The sequence below is a fragment of the Anabrus simplex genome, chromosome 1 (genome assembly GCF_040414725.1).
Source record: "Anabrus simplex isolate iqAnaSimp1 chromosome 1, ASM4041472v1, whole genome shotgun sequence".
NCBI lineage: Eukaryota > Metazoa > Arthropoda > Insecta > Orthoptera > Tettigoniidae > Anabrus > Anabrus simplex.
The window spans coordinates 515445291-515472015 of record NC_090265.1 but is presented as its reverse complement, the minus strand read 5'-3'; the positions used below and the strand labels follow the sequence as shown (position 1 = coordinate 515472015).

The window sequence follows — 26725 nt, the reverse complement described above, 5'->3', positions numbered from 1 at the left end:
CTCCTCTATGGCAATATGGGAAATAGATCATGTGAAACGTTCTGTCCTCAAGAAAAGTGGAGAAACTCGTGTTAATGTCCAAATAGACGAACTGAAGACTAAGGGAATTGTTTACAGTAATAAAATAAAATAATTGCGTCAGAAAAAGAGGCGAATGCAGAAAACACTGGCTGAATTATGCCCTGTTATAGACAATCTTAAGGCTCTGGTAGATAATAAGTACTGTATGATGTAAAGTGCTTTGTCAGATAGGCCTACATCATCGTGTCCATATCAAAGACAGCAAGATAAGACTTCGGCTAACAAACTGCAAAAGCTGTGTGACAAGTTAAAAGCATTTGCCACTACCCTTCATTTTCTTTCTCCAAAAGAATACCGGTCGTCATTTGTGAAAAACACTTTCCACAATTCAACGAGCTGGACAGGAAAGAAACCAACCTGGAAGTCTTAAGAGAAGTTAAAGAAGCGAGATTATTAAAGGAAATGGAAAACAGAAAATCAACATTTATTGAACATGTCATCAGACAGAACACTTGTATCACTAACATTCATGAAGGGAAAGTGCTGGGAAAGAAAGGAAGAGGAAGACATAGGATGAAGTATTTGGACGACCTCAAGAAGAGGGTAGGTTGTGACAATTACATGGAACTGAAACTAACAGCCAATGAAAGAAGAGAGTGGTTGCATCGACAAGGCATTAGCCTTTAGAACAACGACTGATTAAAAATTAACCTTCAAGATTAATTCATGTATTTAATAATTATTTCGTGTAGGGTAAGGATGGGTAAGGGTGGGTGGCGTTCGCCGTTTTGCGTATTAGTGTGGTGGAGGATAGTGTTGTGTGTGGTACCGGTATACGCAGGGATGTTGGGTAAAACATCCAGTCTCGAACCAAGGAAATTAACCTTCCCCCGACCCGGCTGGGAATCGAACACGAAGGATCTTTGTAAAAATGTTCTATTAGTTTTAGCTATAGGCTAAGTGTCTTGTAAATCTGCAGTACGTTTGAGCTAAATACAATTTGATATAATACTACACTATTTGGACGCATAATTCCGAATCAAATCGGTTAAAACATCAACAGTGAAATGCTTTGAAATGACTGATTCTCATACGATTTAAGAGACACTGGTGATCATGCCAACCGATATGGAGACGCGCTCAGAACTCGGCTTCAACGAGAGGGCGCAGAATACGCGTGACCATCTCTGTATTATTCCATGCATGTTAGCCGACACCGACTAATTGCATGGTGACAATGGTACAGGACAGGACTAGGATGGTAAAGGAAGCACCCGTAGGCTTAATTAAGGTTCAGGCCCAGCATTTCCCAGTCGTGTAAATGGAAAACCACAGAGAACTCTCTTCAGGTCTGCCAACAGTGGGATTCGAAGAATGCAATATCTACGGAATGCAAGCTCATAGTTACGTGAATCAAACCGTGTAGCCAAACTGCTCGCGGACGCGGAATCTTGGTGGGTTTTTTATAAGTTGCTTTACGTCACACCGACACAGATACGTCTCATGGCGACGATGGGACAGACAAGGGCTAGAAGTGGGAAGGAAACCTCGTGGCCTTAATTAAGATAGCCCCAGCATTTGCCTGATTTAAAAATAGGAAACCGCAGAAAACCATTTTAGGGCTGCCAACAATGGGGTTCGAACCCACTATATCCCGAATACTGGATACTGGCTGCACATAAACGACTGCAATTATCGAGCTCGGGTCTCCAACACTTAATGGTGACTGTATCACGTCAAGAGCGGAGAGAGACAGAGTGAGAGAGAGGCACATCTTGACAACCAGCATCTCCTAACACTAATCGGAGTAAAACCTCGAAGAATGAAGGTATCGGAAAAAGAAAAGGGGACACAAAGGACGTGAAAATGAAATACACACAACCGAAAACAATAGGGATCGGAAGAGAACAAGAGTTGACCAACGGAGGTCGGACAGGAAAGATGAAAATGAGGAACCTGACGCAAGGAAGTAGGCTACAACCATTGTCAGTCTCAACTAGAGGCTCCGTAACCGCCAACCCCCGCTCCTAAACCGAGAGATTACTCTCTCTAGCTCAGTGCATGTTGGACTTCTGAGATAAAAAGTAATCTTCTGGGGGTTTCGAATTCCACATAAAAACGAAAAGGCCACGAAAGGTTCCCTAGGTTTTGCAACACCTAACATCTTCGGGGTCGGACGAGAACAGGAACTGACAAAGGGAGGTCGGATAAGAAAGATTAAAGTGAGGTGTCTGGCAATGGTAGAATAAGCTGGGGGCCCCGTAGTTATCAACCCACGCTCCCAAGTTGAGAGTCGCCTCTTACGGCCGGCAGGGGATATCGAGGATATATTCAACCAAACCATCGACAGCCGGGCTGAGTGGATTAGACGGTTGAGGCGCTGGCTTTCTGACCCCAACTTGGCAGGTTCGATCCTGGCTCAGTCCGGTGGTATTTGAAGGTGCTCAAATACGTCACCCTCGTGTTGGTAGATTTACTGGCACATAAAAACTCCTGCGGGACTAAATTCCAGCACCTTGGCGTCTCCGAAAACCGTAAAAGAAGTTAGTGGGACGTAAAGCAAATAAAATTATTTATTAAACCATCCACAGCGGGAAATAATAATAATAATAATAATAATAATAATAATAATAATAATAATAATAATAATAATAATAATAATAATAATAATAATAATAATAATACCGTAGTAATAGTAATGTTCTTATGTCTTACTTGAAAAATTCCAGAGTTCTAAGTTTGTGCTACCTTCCTACCTGGACGATTTGTGCGTGAATATGGACGTTTAGTATTCTTTAAGAGGTCTGGCTCTGGTTACAGTAGGTGGTGGTGATATTTTATGATGCAAAGACGATGAGCTTCTTTTTTCCGCTTTGCAACACCCAGGTGGGATCGCGGGTGCGATCTGTCAAGACCGACTACAATCCTCAGACCGTAATATTTTAAAAAACATGGCGGCCGAAGTAGCCGGACTGCTACGTACATGCCCATGGCAGTAATTTAACATGATAAATGTAACATCATAGGGAAAATCACTGTTGCACATATGAAAACGCTTCGCGAACATCACATACAATCAACTAGAATCACATATATTTCACTAGAATAGATGGACAGCCCCACAGCAAAAAACAACACCAGCCTGATTATTTAAAAACGTCACTTAATCAAACAACGTTTTCTCTTAGATTTCACTTTGCTAGATAGGCATATATGGAAATACATGATAACATTCTTAAAATTATATTTATAACCATTTTGAACGTTAAAAATAAATTAAGGTGCGAAATTCCTCAACTTATTCACTCTCATGAGAACTGTGAAATATGTCTTGCTACCTGAGTTTCGAAGTGGTGGACAGTTTCTAATTTTCAGCACACAATGAAAGTAAGTGCACCCGAAATGATTATGCTAACCGAATAAACTTCCCTGATGATGCTAAACTTTCCTTTCTGAAAACTCTTAAAACATACGTTAACATACGGCACAGCAGATCCTCACACAATGATGGTTAAACTTAGTAATGAAACATTCAGACACTAAAGATATGATAGGTTTTTACCCATTGAAGAACATGAGCGGAATAACTCTCTTGACTAAACATTGAAGTGGGGCCGATGACCTTAGATGTTAGTCCATTTTAAACAACAAGCATTTGGTGTAGTCTGCTTGATATCAGATAACCACAGCATGAATCGGAAGGTATTAGTATTATAAAACCTTGCGTTACAAACCCATCTAATCCGTCCAAGTAACTATTTCTGCTGTGTAACTGTACAAATTGCTCCATCTATCACATTTATAGATTTTTTTTATACCCCAAGATCCAGCCAAACTTTTCCATAGGCAAGCACAGATTCTTGTAAAATACACTTGAATCTAAATCACTCCACACTTGGAAGTACATAGACACTGAGGGAACATCACCATATCAATTATCATCTATCTAAGTGAATTTTTTTTCGAGGTATACGAATAGGTCACCATTTAGAATTAGAAAAAAAGTCTTCCCTAACCTCAGACTTATTCTACTACAGACACTACTGTTTCGTCATCGATTTCGAAATAGTCACGATATATATTCCTAATCCACTTCTCTCTCAATGTTTTATTACTTAGAACAATTAAAAATAGTTGTAGGAGAGGCATTGCTCTAGTTCGATTTAAAGCCGGTTCACAAGACGATCAAAATAAAGATATTCTCACATTACTGCGTGTGATGTACATGTCCTAAGTTTCTAGGTACTCATATAAATACACCCACGCACTTATATTCTACAAAGAAACAAATATTTATCGTCAGCTTTCATGGAATTACGCTGACTGAATAAGAAAACAACAAACCCAAGTTTCCATCATGCCCGGCTACCCGATTCGCCATCTTGGAACGATCTAAAGTAGCATTAAGTACCGAGTACTGGAGTCGATCTTGGATCTGTGTTCCAGGTGTGGACTTGGCCCAGTTTTACTGATGGTTCATGGTGTGGGTTACTGTAGCCACGTCCTAGTTCGTGAACCAGGGGCAACGCCTGAGTGGCCTAGTAAGTGGTCCTGAGAGTCGGGATACCAGTTGCTACGGAACGGGAGTGGGCATCTCTGACATATTCTGAGTCATGGACCTCCTTGTGTTCAGACGGCTAGGACTACATAATCCACCGGAGGACCAACATTCTAAGCAAGCCTCGGACCTATGGAAGTAACGGAGTCCCACTCCCATTTGACAGGCGAGGGACTCCTTGGAAACAACTTGGCGAACGAAATGGAATTCGATGGGGAGCTATCAATATTAATGGGGCTTATGGAATAAAGAAAGTAGAACTGGCTGAGTCAACAAAGAGGATGCATATGGATGAGCTAGGAGTAAGTGATATTCGGGTGAGGGGAGATAACGAGGAGGAGCTAGGAGATTATAAAGTGTACTTGACGGGTATTAGAAAGGGAAGGGCGGAATATGGGGTAGGACTGTTTATCAGGAATACTACTGCACGCAACATAGTTTCTGTTAGGTACGTAAATGAGCGAGTGATATGGGTAGATTTGGCAGTTGGAGGAATCAGGACGAGATTTGTTTCAATGTATTCACCGTGTGAGAGTGTAGATGAAAATGAACTTGACAAGTTTTTTTTTTTTTTTTTGCTAGCGGCTTTACGTCGCACCGACACAGATAGGTCTTATGGCGACGATGGGATAGGAAAGGCCTAGGAGTTGGAAGGAAGCGGCCGTGGCCTTAATTAAGGTACAGCCCCAGCATTTGCCTGGTGTGAAAATGGGAAACCACGGAAAACCATTTTCAGGGCTGCCGATAGTGGGATTCGAACCTACTATCTCCCGGATGCAAGCTCACAGCCGCGCGCCTCTACGCGCACGGCCAACTCGCCCGGTCTTGACAAGTTTTATGAAGCATTGAGTGACATTGTAGTCAGGGTCAACAGCAAGGATAGGATAGTGCTAATGGGCGATTTCAATGCGAGATCTGGAAATAGAACTGAAGGATAGGAAAGGGTGATTGGGGAAGATATGGAAGCTAATAGGAATGGGAAGCGTTTTCTGGACTTCTGTACTAGTATGGGTTTAGCGGCTACGAATACATTCTTCAAGCATAAGGCTATTCACCGCTACACATGGGAAAGTAGGGGTACCAGATCCATAATAGACGATATATTAACCGGCTTCGAATTCAGGACATCTGTTAGGAATGTACGGGTTTTTCGGGGATTTTTCGATGATGCAGACCACTATCTGATCTGTAGTGAACTACGTAACAGGGAAACCTTTCTGGACAGTAATAAAGATTCCTATAACGGGAGGGGAAAAGGAAATGAACAGTGTTTTGGGTAATTCAGGTAAACTCATAATAGATTCCAGGGAATCACTGGACAGGTGGAGGGAATATTTTGAAAATCTTCTCAACGTAAAAGGACAGTAACCACGTTCAGGATATACAAAGAGAATGGGTGGAAAACAGCGATGCTGTAGTGGAAACAGCAAGGAAATACCCAGGAACAACTGTGTTTAAAGATGGGGAAAAGTGAACATCTTGGTGGAACGATGAAGTGAGAGCAGCAGGTAAACGTAAAAAGAAGGCTTATCAGAAATGGCTCCAAACAAGGGCTGATGCAGACAGGGAATTGTACGTAGATGAAAGAAACAGAGCGAAACAAATAGTTGTTGAATCCAAAAAGAAGTCGTGGGAAGATTTTGGTAACAACCTGGAAAGGCTAGGTCAAGCAGCAGGGAAACCTTTCTGGACAGTAATAAAGATTCTTATAAGGGGAGGGGAAAAGGAAATTAACAGTGTTTTGGGTAATTCAGGTAAACTCATAATAGATTCCAGTGAATCACTGGACAGGTGGAGGGAATATTTTGAAAATCTTCTCAACGTAAAAGGAAATCTTCATGGTGGTGTCGCGAACAACCATCGGGAGGAGGAAACTGATGTTGGTGGAATTACGCTTGAGGAAGTGGAAAGGATAATAAATAAACTCCATTGCCATAAAGCAGCAGGAATAGATGAAATTAGACCTGAAATGGTGAAGTATAGTGGGAAGGCAGGGATGAAATGGCTTCATAGAGTAGTAACATTAGCATGGAGTGTTGGTAATTTACCTTCAGATGGGACAAAATCAGTAATTGCACCTATCTGTAAGGAAGGAAACAGGAATGATTGCAACAGCTATCGAGATATCTCACTGATCACTATACCAGGCGAAGTATTCACTGGCATCTTGGAAGGGAGGGTGCGATCAGTGGTTGAGAGGAAGTTGGATGAAAACCAGTGTGGTTTCAGACCACAGAGGGGCTGTCAGGATCAGATTTTCAGTATGCGCCAGGTAACTGAAAAATGTCACGAGAGGAATAGACAGTTATGTTTCGTAGATCTAGAGAAAGCATACGACTGGGTACCGAGGGAAAAGATGTTCGCCATACTGCGGGACTATGGGATTAAGGGTAGAGTATTAAAATCAATCAAAGGCATTTATGTTGACAGTTGGACTACAGTGAGAATTGATGGTAAAATGAGTTCTTGGTTCAGGGTACTTACAGGGGTTAGACAAGGCTGTAATTTTTCACCTTTGTTCTTCATAGTTTACATGGATCATCTGCTGAAGGAATAAAGTGGCAGGGATGGGTTCAGTTAGGATGAAATGTAGTAAGCAGTCTGGCTTATGCTGACGACTTGGTCTTAGTGGCAGATTGTGCCGAAAGCCTGCCGTCTAATATCTTGGAACTTGAAAATGGGTGCAATGAGTATGATATTGATGTCAGTAGGTAAGAAATTCAGCAGAATTGAATGTCACATTGGTGATACAAAGCTGGAACAAGTAGATAATTTCAAGTTCTTAGGATGCGGATTCTCTCAGGATGGTAATATAGTAAATGAGATTGAATCAAGGTGCAGTAAAGCTAATGCAGGGAGCTCGCAGTTGCGATCAACAGTATTCTGTAAGAAGGAAGACAGCTCCCAGACGAAACTATCTTTACATCGGTCTGTTTTCAGACCAACTTTGCTTTACGGAAGCGAAAACTGGGTTAGAAGTAACGGACATGAAATTAGCGAGAATGATTGCTGGTACAAACAGGTGGGAACAATGGCAGGAAGATACCCGGAATGAGGAGATAAAGGCTAAGTTATAAATGAATTCGATGGATGAAGCTGTACGCATAAACCGGCCTCGGTGGTGGGGTCACGTGAGGCGAATGGAGGAAAATAGATTACCTAGGAGAATAATGGACTCTGTTATGGAGGGTAAGAGAAGTAGAGGGAGACCAAGACGATGATGATGGTCTGACTCACTTTCTAACGATTTAAAGATAAGAGGTATAGCACTAGTTGCAAATAGAGGATTGTGGCGACGTTTAGTAAATTCACAGAGGCTTGCAGACTGAACGCTGAATGGCATAACGGTCTATGATGATGTATGTATGTATGTATGTATGTATGTATGTATGTATGTATGTATGTATGTATGTATGTATGTATGTATGTATGTATGTATGTATGTATGTATGTATTTTCTGACGCTAACCCTATGTGGAGTCTAATATTGAATTATAGCATGTCTGGTGATTGATAGTGTGGTGTGAGAAAGGGAGGTGTACTGTACTTTAAGACAAATGTCCATTGCCCGAGCCAGAGGAATTGAACTAACGCAGCTAAAATTCCCAGCCAGGATGGAAACGAAGCCGTGAGGCTCTGAACCGAAGGCCGCTTTGCAGACCATTTAAGCAAAGAGCCGGACAGGCAAGACAGTGAAATTAACACACCTTAGTATTACTCGCAGTGGAAAGACGAAGAGATCTGCCTCTTGGAAGAATATCTTGGTGATGGTGATTATTATTTTAAGGGAAAGTACAACTGTACAACCGCACTCCTCTTTATACGAATTAGAGGAAAGGAGGAATTCCGACACTTCGAAGAATGATGGGAACGGAGAATGGCCCCGAAGGACGTGAAAATAAAGGCCCCCCCATAGGCCTCGCTAACCTAATACCATCGGGGTCAGAAGAAAACAAGAGCTGACAAAGATCAGATAGGAAACATGAGCGAGGAGACTGAGGCAAGTAAGTTGAAGCAATGTCAGACTCATCCAGGAGTCCCGTGATCACCAACTCACCCTTCCAAGTTGAGAGCCTCTAGGGTCCCCTTTTAGTCGCCTCTTAAGACAGGTAGGGAATATCATGTATGTGTTTTACTGCCCTCCACCCACAGGGGATAAAGTGTCGGTTTAAAAAAGCAAAGATCCATTACCGGTACCGGAGGAAAATGAACAACTCCCTGCGCCTTGCTAATATAACACCACCCAATTCGGAAAAGAACGAAAGCTGTCCAAGGGAGGACGGATAGGAAAGATAATCATGTTGTCATCTGGTGATAATATGACAAGATTTGCCCGAAATTATTCAAATAATGGGCTCGGTGAGACAAAGGGAGACAAGTCTAATGGAGTAGACACTTTATCTCATCCTGGGAAAAGAACAGAAATTGTTCTCCTTCAGCGGCGTGGGATATGAGGATTTACTGCGTACGTGGTAATTTGAGATTGATTAATAATGATAATAATAATAATGGTTTTGTGTATCATTAACTATTTTTTTTTCTTTTCGGTTTTCAGAGACGCCGAGATGCCGTAAGTTTTACGTGCCAGTATCTCTACAGTCTCGAAGTTGGTGCATATGAGCACCTTAGAATACCACTGGAGTGAGCCATGATCAAATTCGCCTTGGGCTCAGAAGGCAAACGCTTTTACCGTCTGAGCCACTCAACTCGGGACGAAGAATGAAAGAACCATTACTGGGAGAAGATGAATGACTCCTTATACCTCTCAAACCTAACACCGCTGGATTCTGAAAAGGTAAAAATGTTTGTCCAGGAAAGGATAGATAGAAAATATGAAAGATCATCATCTCAGTTGTCAGAAATTATATAACTTAAATAATGCTTCGTAAGACAAACGTTACACGATTTGTCTCATCCTGGCAAAAGAAGAAGTTGTTTATTTCTTCAGGAATTGGACATTAAGATTTTTTAAATTTTTTTTTTGCTAGCTGCTTTACGTCGCATCTACATAGATAGGTCTTATGACAGCGATGGGATAGGGAAAGGCTAGGAGTGGGAAGGAAGCGGCCGTGGCCTTAATTAAGGTAGAGCCCCAGCATTTGCCTGGTGTGAAAATGGGAAACCATGGAAAACCATCTTCAGGGCTGCCGACAGTGGGGTTCGAACCTACTGTCTCCCGAATACTGGATACTGGCCGCACGTAAGAGACTGCAGCTATCGAGCTCGGTACATTAAGAATTAACAGTTAGACTTTTTGCATAGAGAATTCTGATAACTTGAGTTTGGTGGTTCAATTGACCCCCTGCCCCCTTGACGCTTCAGTTGTGATGGGCGTTGGCCTACCAAACGAACGCTGCTCAGCCCGAAGACATCCAGATTACAAGATGACGCGCGGGTCAGCGCGACCAACCCTTTCGGCCGTTATTCTTCGCTTTCTAGACCAGGACCGGTATCTCACCGTTAAATAGCTTGTCAACTGTGCACACGTACGATGATTGGACCTCAAAACAGCCCTCAGGTCCAAGTAAAAATTTGACCTGGGACGAGAATCGAATTCGGTGCCTCTCCTAGGGTGCGGGGCCGGCAATGTAGTTGAAGTACTTGTTAATTTAAAGTGCAAAGCAACGGGTAGCGGGTCTCTCTTAGCTCTTTCTTCCGAATATTCTAAGCAAAAGAACGTTCGCAGAAAGACTGAAAATGAAAGATTCCATACACTTCACGAGTCCATTACTGTCGTATCAGAAGATAACAGGAGTTAACCAAGATAGAAAAGTTGACAAAGGGGAATCAAGGTAGACGACTGGGGCCTCACGATCACCACTTTATGCTCTTAAGGAGACAAGACTTTTTCTGGAGTTTCATCTGGGTCCAGCTAGGGCGGCAAGTAAGTAGTTAATCTGGAGGAAGGTTTGATATTGACATGGGAAAATATACGGAAAATGATTTATAATGGCTGACGAGGAATTCAAATTCCCGTCTGCGCAGATTCTCGCCACACAAACTAGCGCTGTACATAGTTTCAAAAAGAAAATTTTGAGATTATCAATTCACTAAATCCACTGACTGCGAACCCTTGTGATTATGGATCACCCAGTGTTGCAGAAGGTGAAGATCGGGAAGACGAGTCGGGCAATGCCGACCCTGCATGGACCTCCAGCTGTAAGAGCAACATCCATTACAATGATTGCTGAAACAGCGACGATCTCCCTTCCGCATTAGCCTTGCGAACTCTAGTCCTCATGAAGAGTATATGCAGGCAGAGAAGAGCGTCAATACGACTGGAGCCGCCGCAGGTAGCACACACCAGAGACATCTAGTGAACGCCTAGGAGCACTGCACACACGAGAGGCAGGGGAACTGGGTAAAAAAAAAAAAAACTGAAAAAAAAAAAAAAACCGAGGACGAGTTAGGGGAAGGGTGAGTGAGAGAGAGGGAGCCGAAACATACAGGCGAAATAAATGCGAAGGCTTTCAAATGAGAGAGACGGAGCAGCCGTGATGTTGATACAGTAGAGTGGGCAGCTCGCGACCACTAACAAGCCCAGCATTAACTTATGCTTACAGTAATAACTTTAGTATTATATTCACTCCCATCCTAAGCCAAACTAGACGCCCACTTCACTATAATAGTGCAAAGCAGACATTGCATATCTTATGAAAGAATGTACTTGGAAAGTTACGTGTGCAAGCTACAAATGTGAAATTCCCTTATAACATGAGAATGGCAAGTAAGCTTCATTAGAGAACCCTATGATAAAAGTTTAAATATTTGATGGTTTACAGTACATCCAACCATATTGTAGGGTTGAACACTGTTCAATGCCTTTATCGGCTTCACCGCATTAGCAGAGAGCAGCACAGTCGAAGCATTGTTTCCCAGCGCGAGCCTAGTTAACCGGCCAGCCCTCGTTTCGTTTAAACCCAACCATTTCCATGACGGGCTGGGGAAGGAGGGAGGGACTCGCTCTCTGCTTTATCTCGGGTGTAACACCACTTCGTCCCGCTTGGGACGCCACCGCACGTCATGACAATTTCGTCACAGCCCAAGGCTTTCGGGTCATGAGGCCCGAACATATCCGAAGCTGTGGCATCACGAGTGTTGGCGGTGTTTGCCGAGGATAGCCGAAGCGGCCCCGTGGTGTATCGCAGCGGTCCGTGTGGTTGGCAAGGGAAACAGGCAGCAGTAGAGTACAGTAAGACAGAGGTCTGACTAGCGTAAGTGGTCGTGTTCTATGTGATATGGTGAAGCTACGATGGATTCTGGCTGAGTTGCTCGACAATGTGGTGTGACCTTCAGGTGAGTGATCATAGAATTGTCATGTAATGCAGCATGCTCATCTATTTTTGTCTTCAAGCCGTAGTCAAGTGGGAGGAAGTGACACACCGTGACAGGTCGTCTGCCTGCCTTTTGAATTCGAGCGGGTCACTTGACGGAGGGGAAGGGGGTGCTGGTATCGCACTGTCGCTTGTCTTTTCTGACCGAAAAGGCCGCCTTGTCGTTGGCATGGTGACAACGCTTTGATGACACCTGCAGGCTTGTTCACTCCGACCTTATGACATGCTATCTGGGTTCGATTCCGATCTGGTACGATTTGGCAATGCACGTGTTTACCGTCCTTCAAGCACTGCTCTTTGTTTACATGAAGTGTAGAGATAATGTCATCTAGCATGTACTTTCTTAGTTTTCCTATTATAGTCATGCCGTACCAATATGCTTCTTTTAACTTACGTCTTGTCTTTCACTTATATATTCCTCCAAATACCTGTCATCCCGTCAGTGTTTTATTTTCCCACCTCTTGTACGATTAAAGTGACCATCGGATCTGACATGCACACCATTCTTTTACACGTGCTACTTGGCGAGTTTTGTTCGTACCTTCGTTGGCCTTCGCTCTTCATACTCCGTGATGTTTGATCATAACTTAAAAGTACGGTAGCAAGTTCTATACCATCAGCCTTACATATTGTTGAATTAGGTTACGTGCCGGTACTGATCGAGATAATGTATAATCTGTGTTAGACACTAGCGTGGTGAAATGTATGTATGCGATTTTGATATATACTGCATCGGTGGGGATTCAAACCGGTGCCGGATAGATAGCATAATTTGGGGAAGCGTGGTGTGGGAAAGGTGGTGAGTTACCTCGGACTTTTGCAATGCATGGAGAGGAGATCGGCCATCCTGAGTATCGACCTTGTTTTGTAAACAAGAAGAAGAGCGGCCGTTCAACTGCTCATTGTTCGAGTGCGCCGCTCGCCCATTCATCTTGACACTTGAGGCAGGTCAAGCACATCACGTGTGAGTGCCATCACCTGTCTGTCGGCCTGCCTGTCACATCAGCCGACCACGTGGAGGACCCGCGTGGGAATGCTTGGATTGAACCTTCGTTCGCATCCATCTCAGCTGGTGTTGATAGTTTCCTTCTAAATTTTAGTTCATTGTGTATAAAATATGAGCAAGTAACTGTTGGTGCCAATTGGACTTTTCGGAACTTAGTGCCTGTGTTGTAGACCTGAGTGTCCACCAATGATTTCGTTGTACATAATATCCCTTTTGATCGCGAGAGTTCTAATAAAATCACGAAATGCACGGTCATCTTATGGGAGAGACAATAAGGGGCAAAATATCTTTGCTTTCTAATTCTTTTTTTATCAAAGAATATATATTTCACTAAGCCTCCTGAATTTTTTTATAAAGTGCCTGTCCCTTTGTTGATCCTTGACTCTTTTTGAGTTTGTGGGAAAGAAAACTCGTCTGAACACGCGCTTATGAGGGTATATTACGGAGGATCAAGCCAACCTTCTACTGCACACATCGAAAATAATCCGTCCGAATAAGGCTACTATTGATTCGATGGCTAAGAATGCTTCCATAGTTACAGTCATGTATGTAATTTTTCTAATCTTTTTCTAGATAAAACCTGGGATCTTTTTTTTCCTAGTCTAACTTCGTTTTTGCCAGTCAAAGACACGTTGAAATTACTCAGTTCTTCTTCTGCCGCTTTCCGCACTCCTTGATAGGGTAACACATGTAGACTTGGCACCGTTTTACGACCGGCTGCCCTTCCTGACACATCTTTTATAAGTATTGCGTGTGTCTGTGATGGTTGGAAGTGTGGTACGTTGTGTGTATATGAAGGGAGATGTATTGGGACAAACATAAACATTCAGTCCCCGATCCAACTGGAAATCGAACTCGCGACGCGGACCATTCAGCCAAGGAGCCGGACTAAAATTACTCATTAAAACGATAGCAACATATTATGGTAGTCAGATAGCATTCACGCAGGCAACTTGAAATTGATGACCATGTTGTTTTTAGCTCAAATTATAGTCATCAGCAGCAAGACTTTTTCTAAACAGCTAATATCCTGCTTCGGAAGTATTTCGAAGGAAGAGCTAGTTCAGTTACCTTGTAATCTGCCTTCACACCTCTTCGAGAACTTCGTAGGCGCCCCGCGATAGAGCTGGGAAGCTGCAATATTATATAATTACTTTGAATGGCGACACTGATCTTCCTACGTGTTTTCCATTGGCACTACAGAAGAATAATGCGATAGTCCATTATTTAAATTATTGAGGAACGCATCTAAATCAAATTCTTAATCATAAATCTAAATAATCAATAGTTAAACTTCTGAAAGTGTCACAGCAAGAAAGGCAGTTTCTACTAGCAAACTCCATGAGGTTAGTCTTTTTTTTAATATCTAAAGAAAATTTTTCAATTCCAAAATCTACCCCACACATACATAACCTACTTGTTTTATTGGGAGAATAAGAACTTAAATTGGTCAGAGTCACGCGGCTGTGAGCTTGCATCCGGGAGATAGTGGGTTCGAATCCCACTGTCGGCAGCCCTGAAGATAGTTTTCCGTGGTTTCCCATTTTCACACCAGGCAAATGCTGGGGCTGCACCTGAATTAAGGCCACGGCCGCTTCCTTCCAACTCCTAGGCCTTTCCTATCCCATCGTCGCCATAAGACCTATCTGTGTCGGCGCGACATACAGCCACTAGAAAAAAAAGAACTTATTACTTTTTGAGGTGGATATTAATTTAATTGCCTGATCCCTCTACTTAAACAATCTAATGCTCCTTTTCTTAATTTATTTATTTGCTTTACGTCCCACCAACTACTTTCGCGACTTTCGGAGACGTCAAGGTGCCGGGATTTAGTCCCGCAGGAGTTCTTTTACGTGCCAGTAAATGTACCGACACGAGGCTGACGTATTTGAGCACCTTGAAATAGGCCTACCACCGGACTGAGCCAGGACCGAACTTGCCAAGTTGGGGTCAAAAGGCCAGCACCTCAACCCTCTGAGCCACTCAGCCCGGCAGATATTAAGTACAGTATCCATTTAACCTGTAGCATACACTTTCTTTTCCTCGCCCAGTTACAGTAGGCATTTGAGTTCCCGCCAAATTAATTATTCCTTTCGATGATATAGGCAACCTTCCGCTTGTTGAACTGATCACGAAACACGGTGCGCCGAAAATAAATTAAGGACAATACTGTCATCTCCATCGTGTACGTATGTACGTTTGTTGTTTGAAATTACTGCATAATTTACGCACGCTCGTGCCTGATCCCTCTACTTAAACAGTCTAGTGCTCCTTTTCTTCTCTGTTTTGCACGTTACATTTGCATGAACAGCTTTGTATATACTAAAAGTACTTCATTAACAAATATCTATAAACTGAGCGAGTTGGCTATGTGGTTTGGGCCGCATAGCCGTAGCTCGAACCCCATCACTGGCAGACATGTAGCCGCTTCCTTCCTCGTCGTAGCCTTTTCCTGCCCCATCGTCGCCGAAAAGCCGGTCTGAATTAGTGCGACGTTAAACCACTAACAGTACCGGGTCAGCTGTGCGGTTCTGGTCAAATAGTTGCGAGCTTGCATTCGGGAGATAGTGCGTTCGATCTCCACTGTCAGCAGTCCTGAAAATGAGTTCCCATTTCACACCAATAAGATACTGGGGCTGTACCTTAATTAAGGTCACGGTCGCTTCCTTCCCAGTCCTAGCCCACCTGACTGAGTACGTCGTAAAACCAATGAAAAAACATCACTAGCAAAATGTAACATAGAGAGTGGGAGGGGGGAGTTTTATTTCAGAATATCCCCGTAATACACAGTTTATTGCGTAAACGAGTGAAATACCTATCCAGTTTTGATTGTTCTTCTGTAACACTGTAATTTGTACTTTAATTACGAATAACTATATTCGACGCAAACGGTCAATGAGAGAAAGACAGTGACATAGAACGTGCTAGTTTCCAACAATAAGTTGGTGTAGTCAGATTGTTGGAAGAGAGGCTTACGTAGTTGTTTGATGAGTGAGCGCAGCGCAGCACAGCAAGCTATAATCATAACTCAGTAATGTCGAGATGGTCGAGAGTGCCATGCGCTGCTGTGGAACTCTCGTCCTTAACGACTGCGCTCTGGCTAACCCTAGGGGAGCCTCCGCAGAGAGAGAGAGAGAGAGAGAGCTAGCGAACTGGCGAGGAGAGCCAACCAACCTTCCCCTGAGCTGAACAATATCATCACTTTTTGAATTGTTGAATCCATCTACCACCATCCCTGCGCATATACACTTGATTTCCCAGCACCATGAGTGTGTGTTTCTTATCTTGTGGCTTGAGCAACGTAACAGGAAAACCTTAACAGGAAGTGCCCGAGCCTGGGGCCTATCGGGACGAAGGTCAGTCAGAAAACTCTATCCCCTAGTCTATCGCGCTTCTCATTTCTTGCTAGGCGTTACAGCGTTCTATACCCTGTTTTTAAAATTAGTGCACGAGTTCCTTTATACGGTTTTGAACGGGAATATTATATTATGCCGAAAATGATGTTAAGCTGCCCCAGGGGTATGCTACGTGCTGATATAAAGCGACATATACCCTGTTTTTGTATTGAGGGTTTAAAGTCAAGTAGCACTAACTACAAAAGAAATGTTTCATAGAAACAAAGAAAAAATATAAGGATGCCATTTGAATGAGGAACTATGGATTTTTTTGTAATACTCATGGAATTTTATAGAGTATGATTTCCGTACTCAACAGAACAGAAGCGCTGTTTCACTTTAAACCCTCGATTGTTAATACAGTCATTTCCCATACATTTTGACCTCTTGCAACAAGTTAATTTGAACGTACCCGTGCTCGTTGGCCACACAGTATGAGAGAATGCGTGGCAATGTTGACAACGACAGTACATCCGTTAGATGGGATCTGAAATGCTCTTCGGTACCTAGACTAGGCTGCGTACCGGTCGGTACCTTGTCACAATTTATAGTTGAACATGGCCAATGTTTCGAGTAGACCCTTCTGTCCAGATGATGAGCTATACCTCCCGAGAGTGAATTTACGAGACAACGAATGGCAAATATGCCTTAGGACATTTTATAAACCATATTTCTGGGATGAAGCGAAAAAAACTCAGAAAAGACCGCAGCAGCTGTGAAGTTAGTGATTCGAACCATGTTTTATTATTATTATTATTATTATTATTATTATTATTATTATTATTACAGCGCATTATTTAGCACGGTCTGTTGATTGAAATATGCTACTTTGATGTCGGTATCCGTTGAATAACTGAAGTACACGCCTTGGGATTTATGGTAGAGATCATCATCCGTCTCGCGATCATCATCCGCCTCGCATTATAATCTCATTCACGTTAGACTTATAGGATTGTATCGGAATTATAATCAATATTTCCTTTAGGGGATGCTCGCTCAAATAAAGTGTAACATTTCAAAATACATTTTATTTTATTTATTAAACCTCAGGGTTTGAATAGTATTTTCGCGATGCACCCAACGTTTGAAAGACAGCGTTAAGCTACGGCTAACTACAGTTCTAGTTTGGTTAGATGAATTTGTAATATTTCGTTTCATCCTTAGCATTTAATTTTTAGCGCTAAGGAGTTGGCCCACAAAGGTTGGCTGGCTTGTTCACTGGCGTGGGTATCAGCATGGAACGCACATTGTTGCCAAGCGCACACTTTGTTATGTCCTCTTTGGTACTACACTTCGGATAAAGGGACAGCGAGGGCATGCGTCGATGTGAGGGTAGTCGTAGTGAGTGAGGCGTCCCAAGTGATGGTCTCCCTCCTCATAGCGTGGCCTAGGGTTCGGGGGAGTTAGAGAAAGGGTCCGGCCGTAGGGACAGGCAACGCCGCGCTGAGAACAGGTTCGAAGAGTGCCTGAGGCAGGCAGCTCACTCACACAAGGACGAGAGAGCCTTTCTTCCTTCAACCCCTCGCTGGTTGTTAGGGTGGCTGGCTCGGAGAAGGGTGCGCTCCCCCTAACCATCTGCTAGTATATTCTAAGTTGAGTACGCGCTCTGTCCGCCAGAGGCCGCTTGCTTACTGTTGTGTTCTGTTGTGGTCGCGCTGTCATGGTAACCACCGATCGACAACAGAGCACTTTTGGTTCCGTTCTTAAGTTGGCGTTATTGCACTTTGCGAGTAGTAATTGGTTCTAATAAAAAAAACTACGCCGACAGTATTCATGCTCTTGCAATTCTATCTGGTCGGAATATTCCCAGTTTACGAAATATGATTTATTTTTTGTCTATGACTTAGTTTACGATTCTCTAAATCAACTAATCATTCTACCATGTGCTTCCTTTCGTGAATGGCAGTCGATTGCATATTCGTATCAGGAGACAATACTCTCTGTATTTCTTGGCGTCTGTAGCTTACAGGACATACCGATGATAGTAATAATAATAATAATAATATCGGTTTTACGCCCCACTAAATACTAATTTTTCGGAGACGCCGAGGCCAGCAAATCTACCTACACGAGGGTGTCGTATTTGAGTACCTTCAAATACCACTGTATTTAAGTTGGAATCGAATCCGCCAGATTGAGCTCAGAAGCTCTGCCGCCTGATCTACTCGGCCCGGTACAAAAGTGTAATGTTAGGGACGAAGACGTTTCAAATTCGTAAATGAAAAGTTATCCTTCTTTGGTTTGATATCCCGTAGGAACAGTTCTGACTGTGTCCATGTCTTTAATTATACGTATATGAATATAGAAAGTTTCACACCAAGCGAGTTGGCTGCGCGGTTCGGTCAAGTAGCTGCGAGTTGGCTGCGCGGTTCGGTCAAGTAGCTGCGAGCTTGCAAATCAGATGGTGGATTCAAACCTCACTGTCGGCAGCCCTGAAGGTATTTTTCCGTGATTTCCCATTTTCGCTCCAGACATGCTGGGGCTGTATACCTTAATAAACGCCACAATCACTTCCTTCCCAGCCCTAGCCCTGTCCTATCCTATCCTACCCAATCCTGTCGTCGCCGTAAGACCTGTCTGAGTCGGTGCGGCGTAAAACTAACAAGCAGAAGAACCTTTCATAGTAAAGGCTTTTTAGTGCGATGCCCAGTGATGCTTTGATATTTGAAGTCGGCACAGAAACTGAAGTTTAATGATTTTGTGAATGATTTTAGGGTTTGGTAAAATATAATTGTCGCGAACATCAAATGATGAGGGAGACGGAGTATATATACATTTTAGCGTGTCTATAAAGGGGCAATGGCTTGACAGCTGGCTTTTCACCCGACGGCCGAAATTCGAATTCCAATAGACACTAGATTTTCACCTGAACAAAATCACGTGGCGTCGGAAGTGGCATCTAGCCTTAAATTCAAAATGAACTACGGTGGCACCAGTGACCCCAGAAGTAATTACGATATGGTGAAGAAAGTTTTTATAAATGTTTATAAAAGGAGCGTGGTTGGCTGATTCGTACAGTGGCTAAGCTGCTGGCTTTCCTGTCGGATGCCCGAGTTTCTAATCCTGGTTGATAATGGGTTGAACTTTTCATCCGGAATATTACGTCTTCAAAGAAGGCATCCGGGATACGATGAAGTTCGTTTAACATTGTGTACAGGCGTACTCCACGAAACGTTTATGGACAGAAGAGTTTATGAATGTACTGATTATACGATGCTTTATGTACAACTTTTCTTGCGCGAGTTCTCATGCTATAATAATTTATAATAATGCTGATCTGCGTAACTTGCCTTCTACTACTGTCGCTCTTCAGAAACAGCTGGATGGATTTTTTTTTTTTTGCAAAGATCAACAGCGACGGGATTCGATTCAGCTACCTTGAGCACTGAAGTGAGCGCCTAGCCTACTGCGCTGTTCAGTTCATCACCTTGCGTAATAACCTCCTGTCTGTAAAGGTAATATATATTTACACGATTGCACTAAAATGAGTTTAGAAGTCACAGAAAATCCTTTCCGATTCAACTTTAATGCAGCAAAATTTTCACGAGATTTGAAATGATTATTACTGGCACTTTATATTTGTAACCATTTGCATAGTTAACAACAGTAGTTAATTACCATAATTCTTAAATGTCATGTGTATGCATCCTGAGCTCGCCTTCTGACTCCAAATTGGCGGGTTCGATCCCGGTTCAATCCGGTGGTATTTGAAGGAGCTTAAATACACCAGCCCCATGTCTAGATTTACCGGTACTTGCTGTGGGACATAGTTCACGCACCTCGGCGCCTGCGGAAACCATAAAAGAATTTTTGTTCGTTTGTTTGTCCAACCCTTGTCCCGTTTCTCTACGGGGTCGGGTGTGAGGTGAGATGAATCTGTCGTGGCGGTTTTTTATGACCGGATGCCCTTCCTGGCGTCAACCTCATCAGAGGAGTTAATGAGATGAAATGAATGACGTGATCTATGATACTAGGAAGGGAGAGGGGGGGGGAATCCGGTGCCGGCACGTAGCCTATTCCTGTCGAATAGCACCAAGGGGTCTGCTCAAGGCTTAACGTCTTCATCCGGCGGACGAATCACTGTCAACAGCGTCAAATGCCCTCACTCCATAAAAGCACTGCGGAGAGGTTTGGAATTTAATCCAGGCTTTTGGCACGCAGTCTAATGATTAGAAATTGTATGCCACCACCTCCCCTATCCTACTGGCCAACATTCTGATGGTGAATTTTTTTGGACCAACGGGACTTGAATCGACTAACTTCAACGCCTTGATCATGGCCACCAGGCGGGCCATAAAAATAATTAATTTATGACGTATTTTATCTCAAATTGTACGTTTGTTTGTTTTTGGAGCCTTAGAATCTTCGCTTATGCATTTTTATCTCGCACATTATTATGTATGTTACAAAAATAAAAAAAGTTATGATAGTAAAGCTTTCATTGTCCAGTTCCTTGGCTGAATTGTCAACGTCGAGACCTTCGATCAGACGGTCCTGGTTTGAATCCCTGTTCGGGGGATTTTAATCGCGTTTGGTTAATTCTTCTGACTCGGGGACTGGTTGGTTGCGTTTGTCCCCAGTACACTGCTCTTCAGTTGAACAAGAATCACTAACCACCACAGAAACATACAATAGTGAATGCATCCTTCCTCGCATGGTTGGTGTCAGGAAGGGCATCCGGCCGTAAAACGGTCAAGTCCCCATGAGCTACACAGTGCGCGCCTGCGACCCCAGCAGGCTGTGAGAAAAGCGGCAAAAGACGAGTAAAGCACTTTATTGCTCGTAGTGTTATGAATCCTTTCTGTAACTGTATGTATTTTTTTATTTTTATTTAAGAAATTTTGTTCTTGTTCTGTGTGAAATACACGAATTTCGACGATGTTGAAATGTGTAATACTGTCTGCCTGAGTCGTTATGGTGATGGCGAGATCCACCATGGTGGGTGAAAGTGCAGCTTCTTCTTCTTCTTCTTCTTATTATTATTATTATTATTATTATTATTATTATTATTATTATTATTATTATTATTATTATTGGTGAAGTATATCGATTAATACGCCCGTGTGATGTAGTCCAAGGTCTAATATATGAATCACAATTACATTGTTAGTCCAGATTTTGAGTTTTCCGTACGGTTGTATCCCTTTCTAAGGGGAGAAAGATAGAGTTGAATTCTCTTCTGCAGTGCAAGTCACACAACGAAAACAGTTTAGACTTTACGAACAGGCCCTATAGGCAAGAGAGAAATTGCACTGAAGAAATCAGACATAAATAAATGAAGGAAGAATGAGAAATGATATTGTAAAAATCAGACGGAGAGACCAGGCAAAAATAAATGAAGAAAAGTGGTTCCATGTCTTCAAAATTCTTATCCCGTGATAAGGGAACTAAAAATGCCCCCATCACCTCCTTTAGGCAAAAGTTAAGAGATTTTTGCTGCATGACGCACTTATTCACACGTGGGCGCCCTTGCCTCGAGATGCAGGTGTAAGTGACCAGTATGGGTGCTTAAGAACTCCGTCAAATGATTTACTGACACGAGTAAGAAATATTTCCACAACAATTATGGCACAGCGTCGTCTCTTACTATGCCGTCAGGGAATGTCAGGCAACTACTCTTAACCTACGGGTGTAAGGAAATAATTAGAGGAACTCTATGATCTACTATGATACTTATAGTGAAACTGAAACCGAAGACTCAGGGTATTCGTGATTTTGTAGTGCATTGCTGATTTTTATTTTTTAAATACTTTTTTGTAATTTTATTTATACTTTCTTGCTGATATACTTTTCTTATTTTTCTAATTCTCTCTTTGTTTCTCTTGTATTTTTTGTTTAAGGACGACACACACTCAGTCCCCGCGGCTGATTGCAATGTCAACAACTTAACATTTTTCTACATTGAACAGATGCTTTAGTATTTGTCACCTTCGCATAATGCTACCATTCAGGAATGTCTGACGAAGTACGGAGGTTTTGCCAACTTGGAGAGTTCCCTAGGTTTAATTTTCGAATAAGCTGAATTATCTCTTTATACAACTAACATTTCCGAGAGTTAATTTGTTTCATAAGTTCGTGCTGTCTTGCCGGGACAAAAGTGTGGCGGAAGGGAAGGGAAGGCCGAGCGCGAGAGAAACTTGCAACAGGCCGCCCGACACACCTGCAAGTAGGCCAGGCTTAGTATCCACTGTGGCCACCAAGCGCGCCACCTCCCGCGACTCTCCATCGCCAGCCGGAAATGCTGCGCCGCCCGATTTAAATGCTCGCATGGCAAGAATGTCACAATTAAACAGCCATAATGTGGTGAAGGAAACTTCTTGGGTTGAATAATAATCGAAATGTAACTTTTATTGATTCTTTATACATCAATGGGTTCAAATATTAATAATCGAAACTATTGGCTCGTGGCGAGAGGTTATATCAGCGATGTTTTTGTGTGTGTGTGTGTGTGTGTTCATTTTTCAAGATGAACTCAGCCCTCCTGCCTCTGAAGCTGTATATTCAACGGGTGGTGTCAAAACATTTTATGGCATTCCTCGGTAAGTATAGGGTTATTCAGCACTAGTGTACTCGTATAGTATGACGATCAAAACATTTTTTGCTAGTGTTTTAACGTCACACAAACTCATAGGTTTTTGGCGACGATGAAAAAAAGGGAAAAGACTCATGGGAAGGAAGGGTCCGTGGTCTTAATTAAGGTACAGGTTCAGCATTTTCTTGGTGTGACAATAGTAAACCACGGAAAACCATTTGCAGGGCTGCTGACAGTGGATCGAACCCCCCATCTCCCGAAGGCAAGCTTAAAGCTATACAGTCCATACCGATTAGTAAACTTGTCATCGGGCGAGTTGGCCGTGCGGTTAGGAGCGCGCAGCTGTGAGGTCGCATCCGGGAGATAGTGGGTTCGGCCACGGCCGCTTCCTTCCCATTCCTAGGCCTTTTCTGTCTCATCGTCGCCATAAGACCTATCTGTGTCGGCGCGACGTAAAGCAGCTAGCAAAAAAAAAAAACAAAAAAAAAACACTTGTTTAGCTCCTTTACTGATTGGTCAGCGTATTGGTCTTCGGGTTTGACTCCCTGTCGGGCCGGGGATTTTACCCTTCATTGGTTAATTCCTCTGGCTCGATGGCTGAGTGCGTGTGTGTATGTCATCTTCAACATTAGAATCCGTTCTAGGTAGAGCCCCGTCCTCATAGACGCGCAGATCGCCCATGGGCATCAACTCGAAATTCCTCTCTGGGTGGGGGTGGTAAAATAACACCCACGGTATCCTCTATCCTCACATGCCTGTCGTAAGAGGCGACTAAAAGGTGCCCCAGGGGCTCTAAACTTTGGAACGTGGGTTGGCGACCACGGGGCCCTGAGCTGAGTCCTGGCATTGTTTCCACTTGTCAGGCTCCTCACTTTCATGTATCCTATCCGACCTCCCTTGGTCAACTCTTGTTCTTTTCCGACCCCAACGCTATTAGGTTTGCGAGGGCTTAGAGAGTCTAATTTTCACGCCGTTTGTGGCCCTTGTCTTCCTTTGGCCGATATCTTCATTTTTCGAAGTGACAGGTCCTTTCCATTTTTCCCCCTCTGATTAGTGTTATATAGAGGATGGCTGCCTAGTTGTACTTCCTCTTTAAACAATAATCACCACCACCATCAACTCGAAAGACATGCACAAGGCCTTTCCGTAGGCCACATGTCGTAAAATAAAACTAACTCGCTCGGTGAGATCACAAAACTCTTTCTTTATCACAGATGACATGTTGGTCGTTTCCATGAGTAACTTTGTGTGATATACATATAGTTAAGAAAGAATGGGAACATTTACATCCATTAGATAAATCTGCGCCAGCTCCGTGATGTGGGGATACTGCCCGTAACTCTGATACCGAAGCCCTCTTGAGGTCGATTTTCGGTTCGACCACGAATTTCATTCCTTGCGTGAGGTCAACTCAGGAGCTGTGCGATACGAAGGGCAGCGAACCTGTCAAGAAAGCCAGTCGTCTTGGTAGAACCAAGGCTTGCAATGAACTGCGCCATGCGATTCGTTTAGATAAGTTTGCACATTCGACTGCTAACTTCGTCAGGAAATCCGAGCAGTACGACTGAGGACGTGACAATCCAGTGTCTACAGGGCATTTGGCTAGATAATAGTCACCTTGACAGGTTTAAGGCTGACGGAGAATTGTATGGGCTACGGGTTTGGTTTTGACAAGCTTGCACATGGGACTGGCAGTATCACAAGTTTGAATCTCGGCGCATCGGCATGGAAATCTTTATAGGAGCATCTCTGCCTGTAGAAAGAGGCCAGCCAGTATTATATTCTTTGTCGAAAGGGAGCTAAGGGTCCCCATTTCCAGTACACCAAATTTTAAATGTATCCTGTGCACACGTGTGGTTTTTATTGTAACTAATCCAAAAAAAGATCTAGTATGCCCTCGTACACAGTGGTGCCGGTGACTGTTGTTTTAAGAGGAAGAACAACTAGGCAACTATCGTCTCCTAACACTAATCAGAGAAGAAATTGAAGAGATCCTATCTTTCGAAGAATGAGGGTGTCGACAAAAGTAAGGAAAGGGCCACGAACAGCGTGAAAATGAGACACCTTGGGACTCGTCAACATAATGTTGGGTTTGGAAGAGAACACGCTTCCAAATCAGAGCCCCTGGTGTAACCTCTCTTAGTCGCCCTTTACGACAGGCAGATGATGCCGTGAATGTATTATTTTGCTCCCATCCTCCGGGGTATGGCGTTGTGTCAGTGTTGTTGTTGTTGTTGTTGTTGGTGATTATTATTTTAAAGTGCAGCTGGGCAACAATCCTGTATTAACAATAATCAGATGAAAGAGGTCTCTTACTTCGAAGAAGTGCCGGAAAAAGAAAGGGAAAGATCAATAGCGGCGCGAAAATTAAAACCCCCTAGGCCTCGCAAACGTAATTTCGTCTTAGCCAGAAGAAAACAGAGTTAACCAAGGGAGATCGAACAGTAGCCTGACGCAAGTGAAACAATGCCCCAAGCAGCTAGGGGAACCGTGGTCACGAAGCCACGCTTCCAAGCTGAAAGCCCCTGGTCCCCCTTGTATTCGCCTAGTACGTCAGGCGGGGGATACCGTGAATGTAATTCTACCGCTCGCACCCACAGAGGGGATGATGTTGACGGGTGCGGCGACAGTGATCATGGTGAGTACTACTAATTTGGAACACTTGCAGATCCATAGTAACTTAATGTAATCTAATATGCTTAGGACATTTTGGACAACAGCCCCACGAATTCAGTTTGTGCGAAGTCTTCATGATAACCTAAGCGGTTAGAAAGGCGCTGTTTGTGCTGTAGGTACCATCCTGACATTCGTCTGGAGCTCTCCCAGAAATCCACCTTAGGAACTACCGACGATGGGATTTTAACCTACTGACTGAGCGGGAAGTCTATAGTATCTAGACTGCGATGGTCATCGAACAGTCACAGTTAGTAGTCTACTACGATTGCCACCATGATACATATCATTAAACAAGTAGCTGACCGAACGAGTTGGCTGTGCGGCTCGGGCTACATAACTAAGCTTGTATTCCAGAAATGGCGGTTTCGAACCCCATCATCGTGCCCCCTTCCCACCCCCACTCTTTCTCATACCATCGTCGCCAAAACCCATCTAAATTGGTGCGACGTTAAACTACTGGCCAAACATAAACACATGCACAGTGTTACATAAATAGTTTTTTTTACCTTTAACATATTATAATAACTACTACAACATGAATATGAATCTGTATTAACTTTCTCTGTGGATCTCCCCCTGTGGGTGGGGGCGGTAGAATAACATCCATGATATCCCCTCCCTGTCGTAAGAGGCGACTAAAAGGGGACCCAGGGGCTCGTAACTTGGGAGCGCGGATTGCCGACGACGGGGCCTTTAGCTGAATTGCTTCCATTTGCTTGTGCCAGGGTCCTCACTTTAATCTATCCTATCCGACCTCTCTTGGTCAACTCTTGTTCATTTCCGACCCCGACGGTATTAGGCCGCGAGGCCTAGGGAATCTTTAATTTTCACGCCCTTCGTGGCCCTTGTCTTTCTTCGGTCGTTACCTTTATTTTTCGAAGTGTCGGATCCCTTCCATTTTTCCCTCTCATTAATGTTAATAAAGGATGGTTGCCTAGTTGTACTTCGTCTTAAAACGATAATCACCACCACCACCACCACCTCTGTTAATCAGTGGTAGAGTGTCGAACGTCGGATCCCAAGATCACGGGTTCAAATCTGGCAGAGGTAGTCGGAATTTTGAAGGGGATACAAAAGTCCATTCAACACTGTATTGACATGTAAAAGATATCTGGAAACATATTTGGTGTTTACCCGAAAAAAATATAATTAAAACTCAGCCATAAACGCCCGAGAGAGAGAGAGAGAGAGATATTTATCCTG

The 26725-nt window shown here is 43.3% G+C and overlaps 1 protein-coding gene across 1 annotated transcript in view; it reads left to right on the top strand.

Annotated features, from left to right (window-relative positions):
- Positions 1-11749: 11749 nt before the first annotated feature.
- LOC136857056 (SERTA domain-containing protein 2) overlaps positions 11750-26725 on the top strand; it is a 32409-nt gene continuing 17433 nt past the window's right edge. The window contains exon 1 of the mRNA XM_067135419.2: positions 11750-11875. Within this exon, the coding sequence (XP_066991520.2) occupies positions 11858-11875 (18 nt within the window). The 5' untranslated portion in view covers positions 11750-11857. The remainder of the gene's footprint in view (positions 11876-26725) is intronic.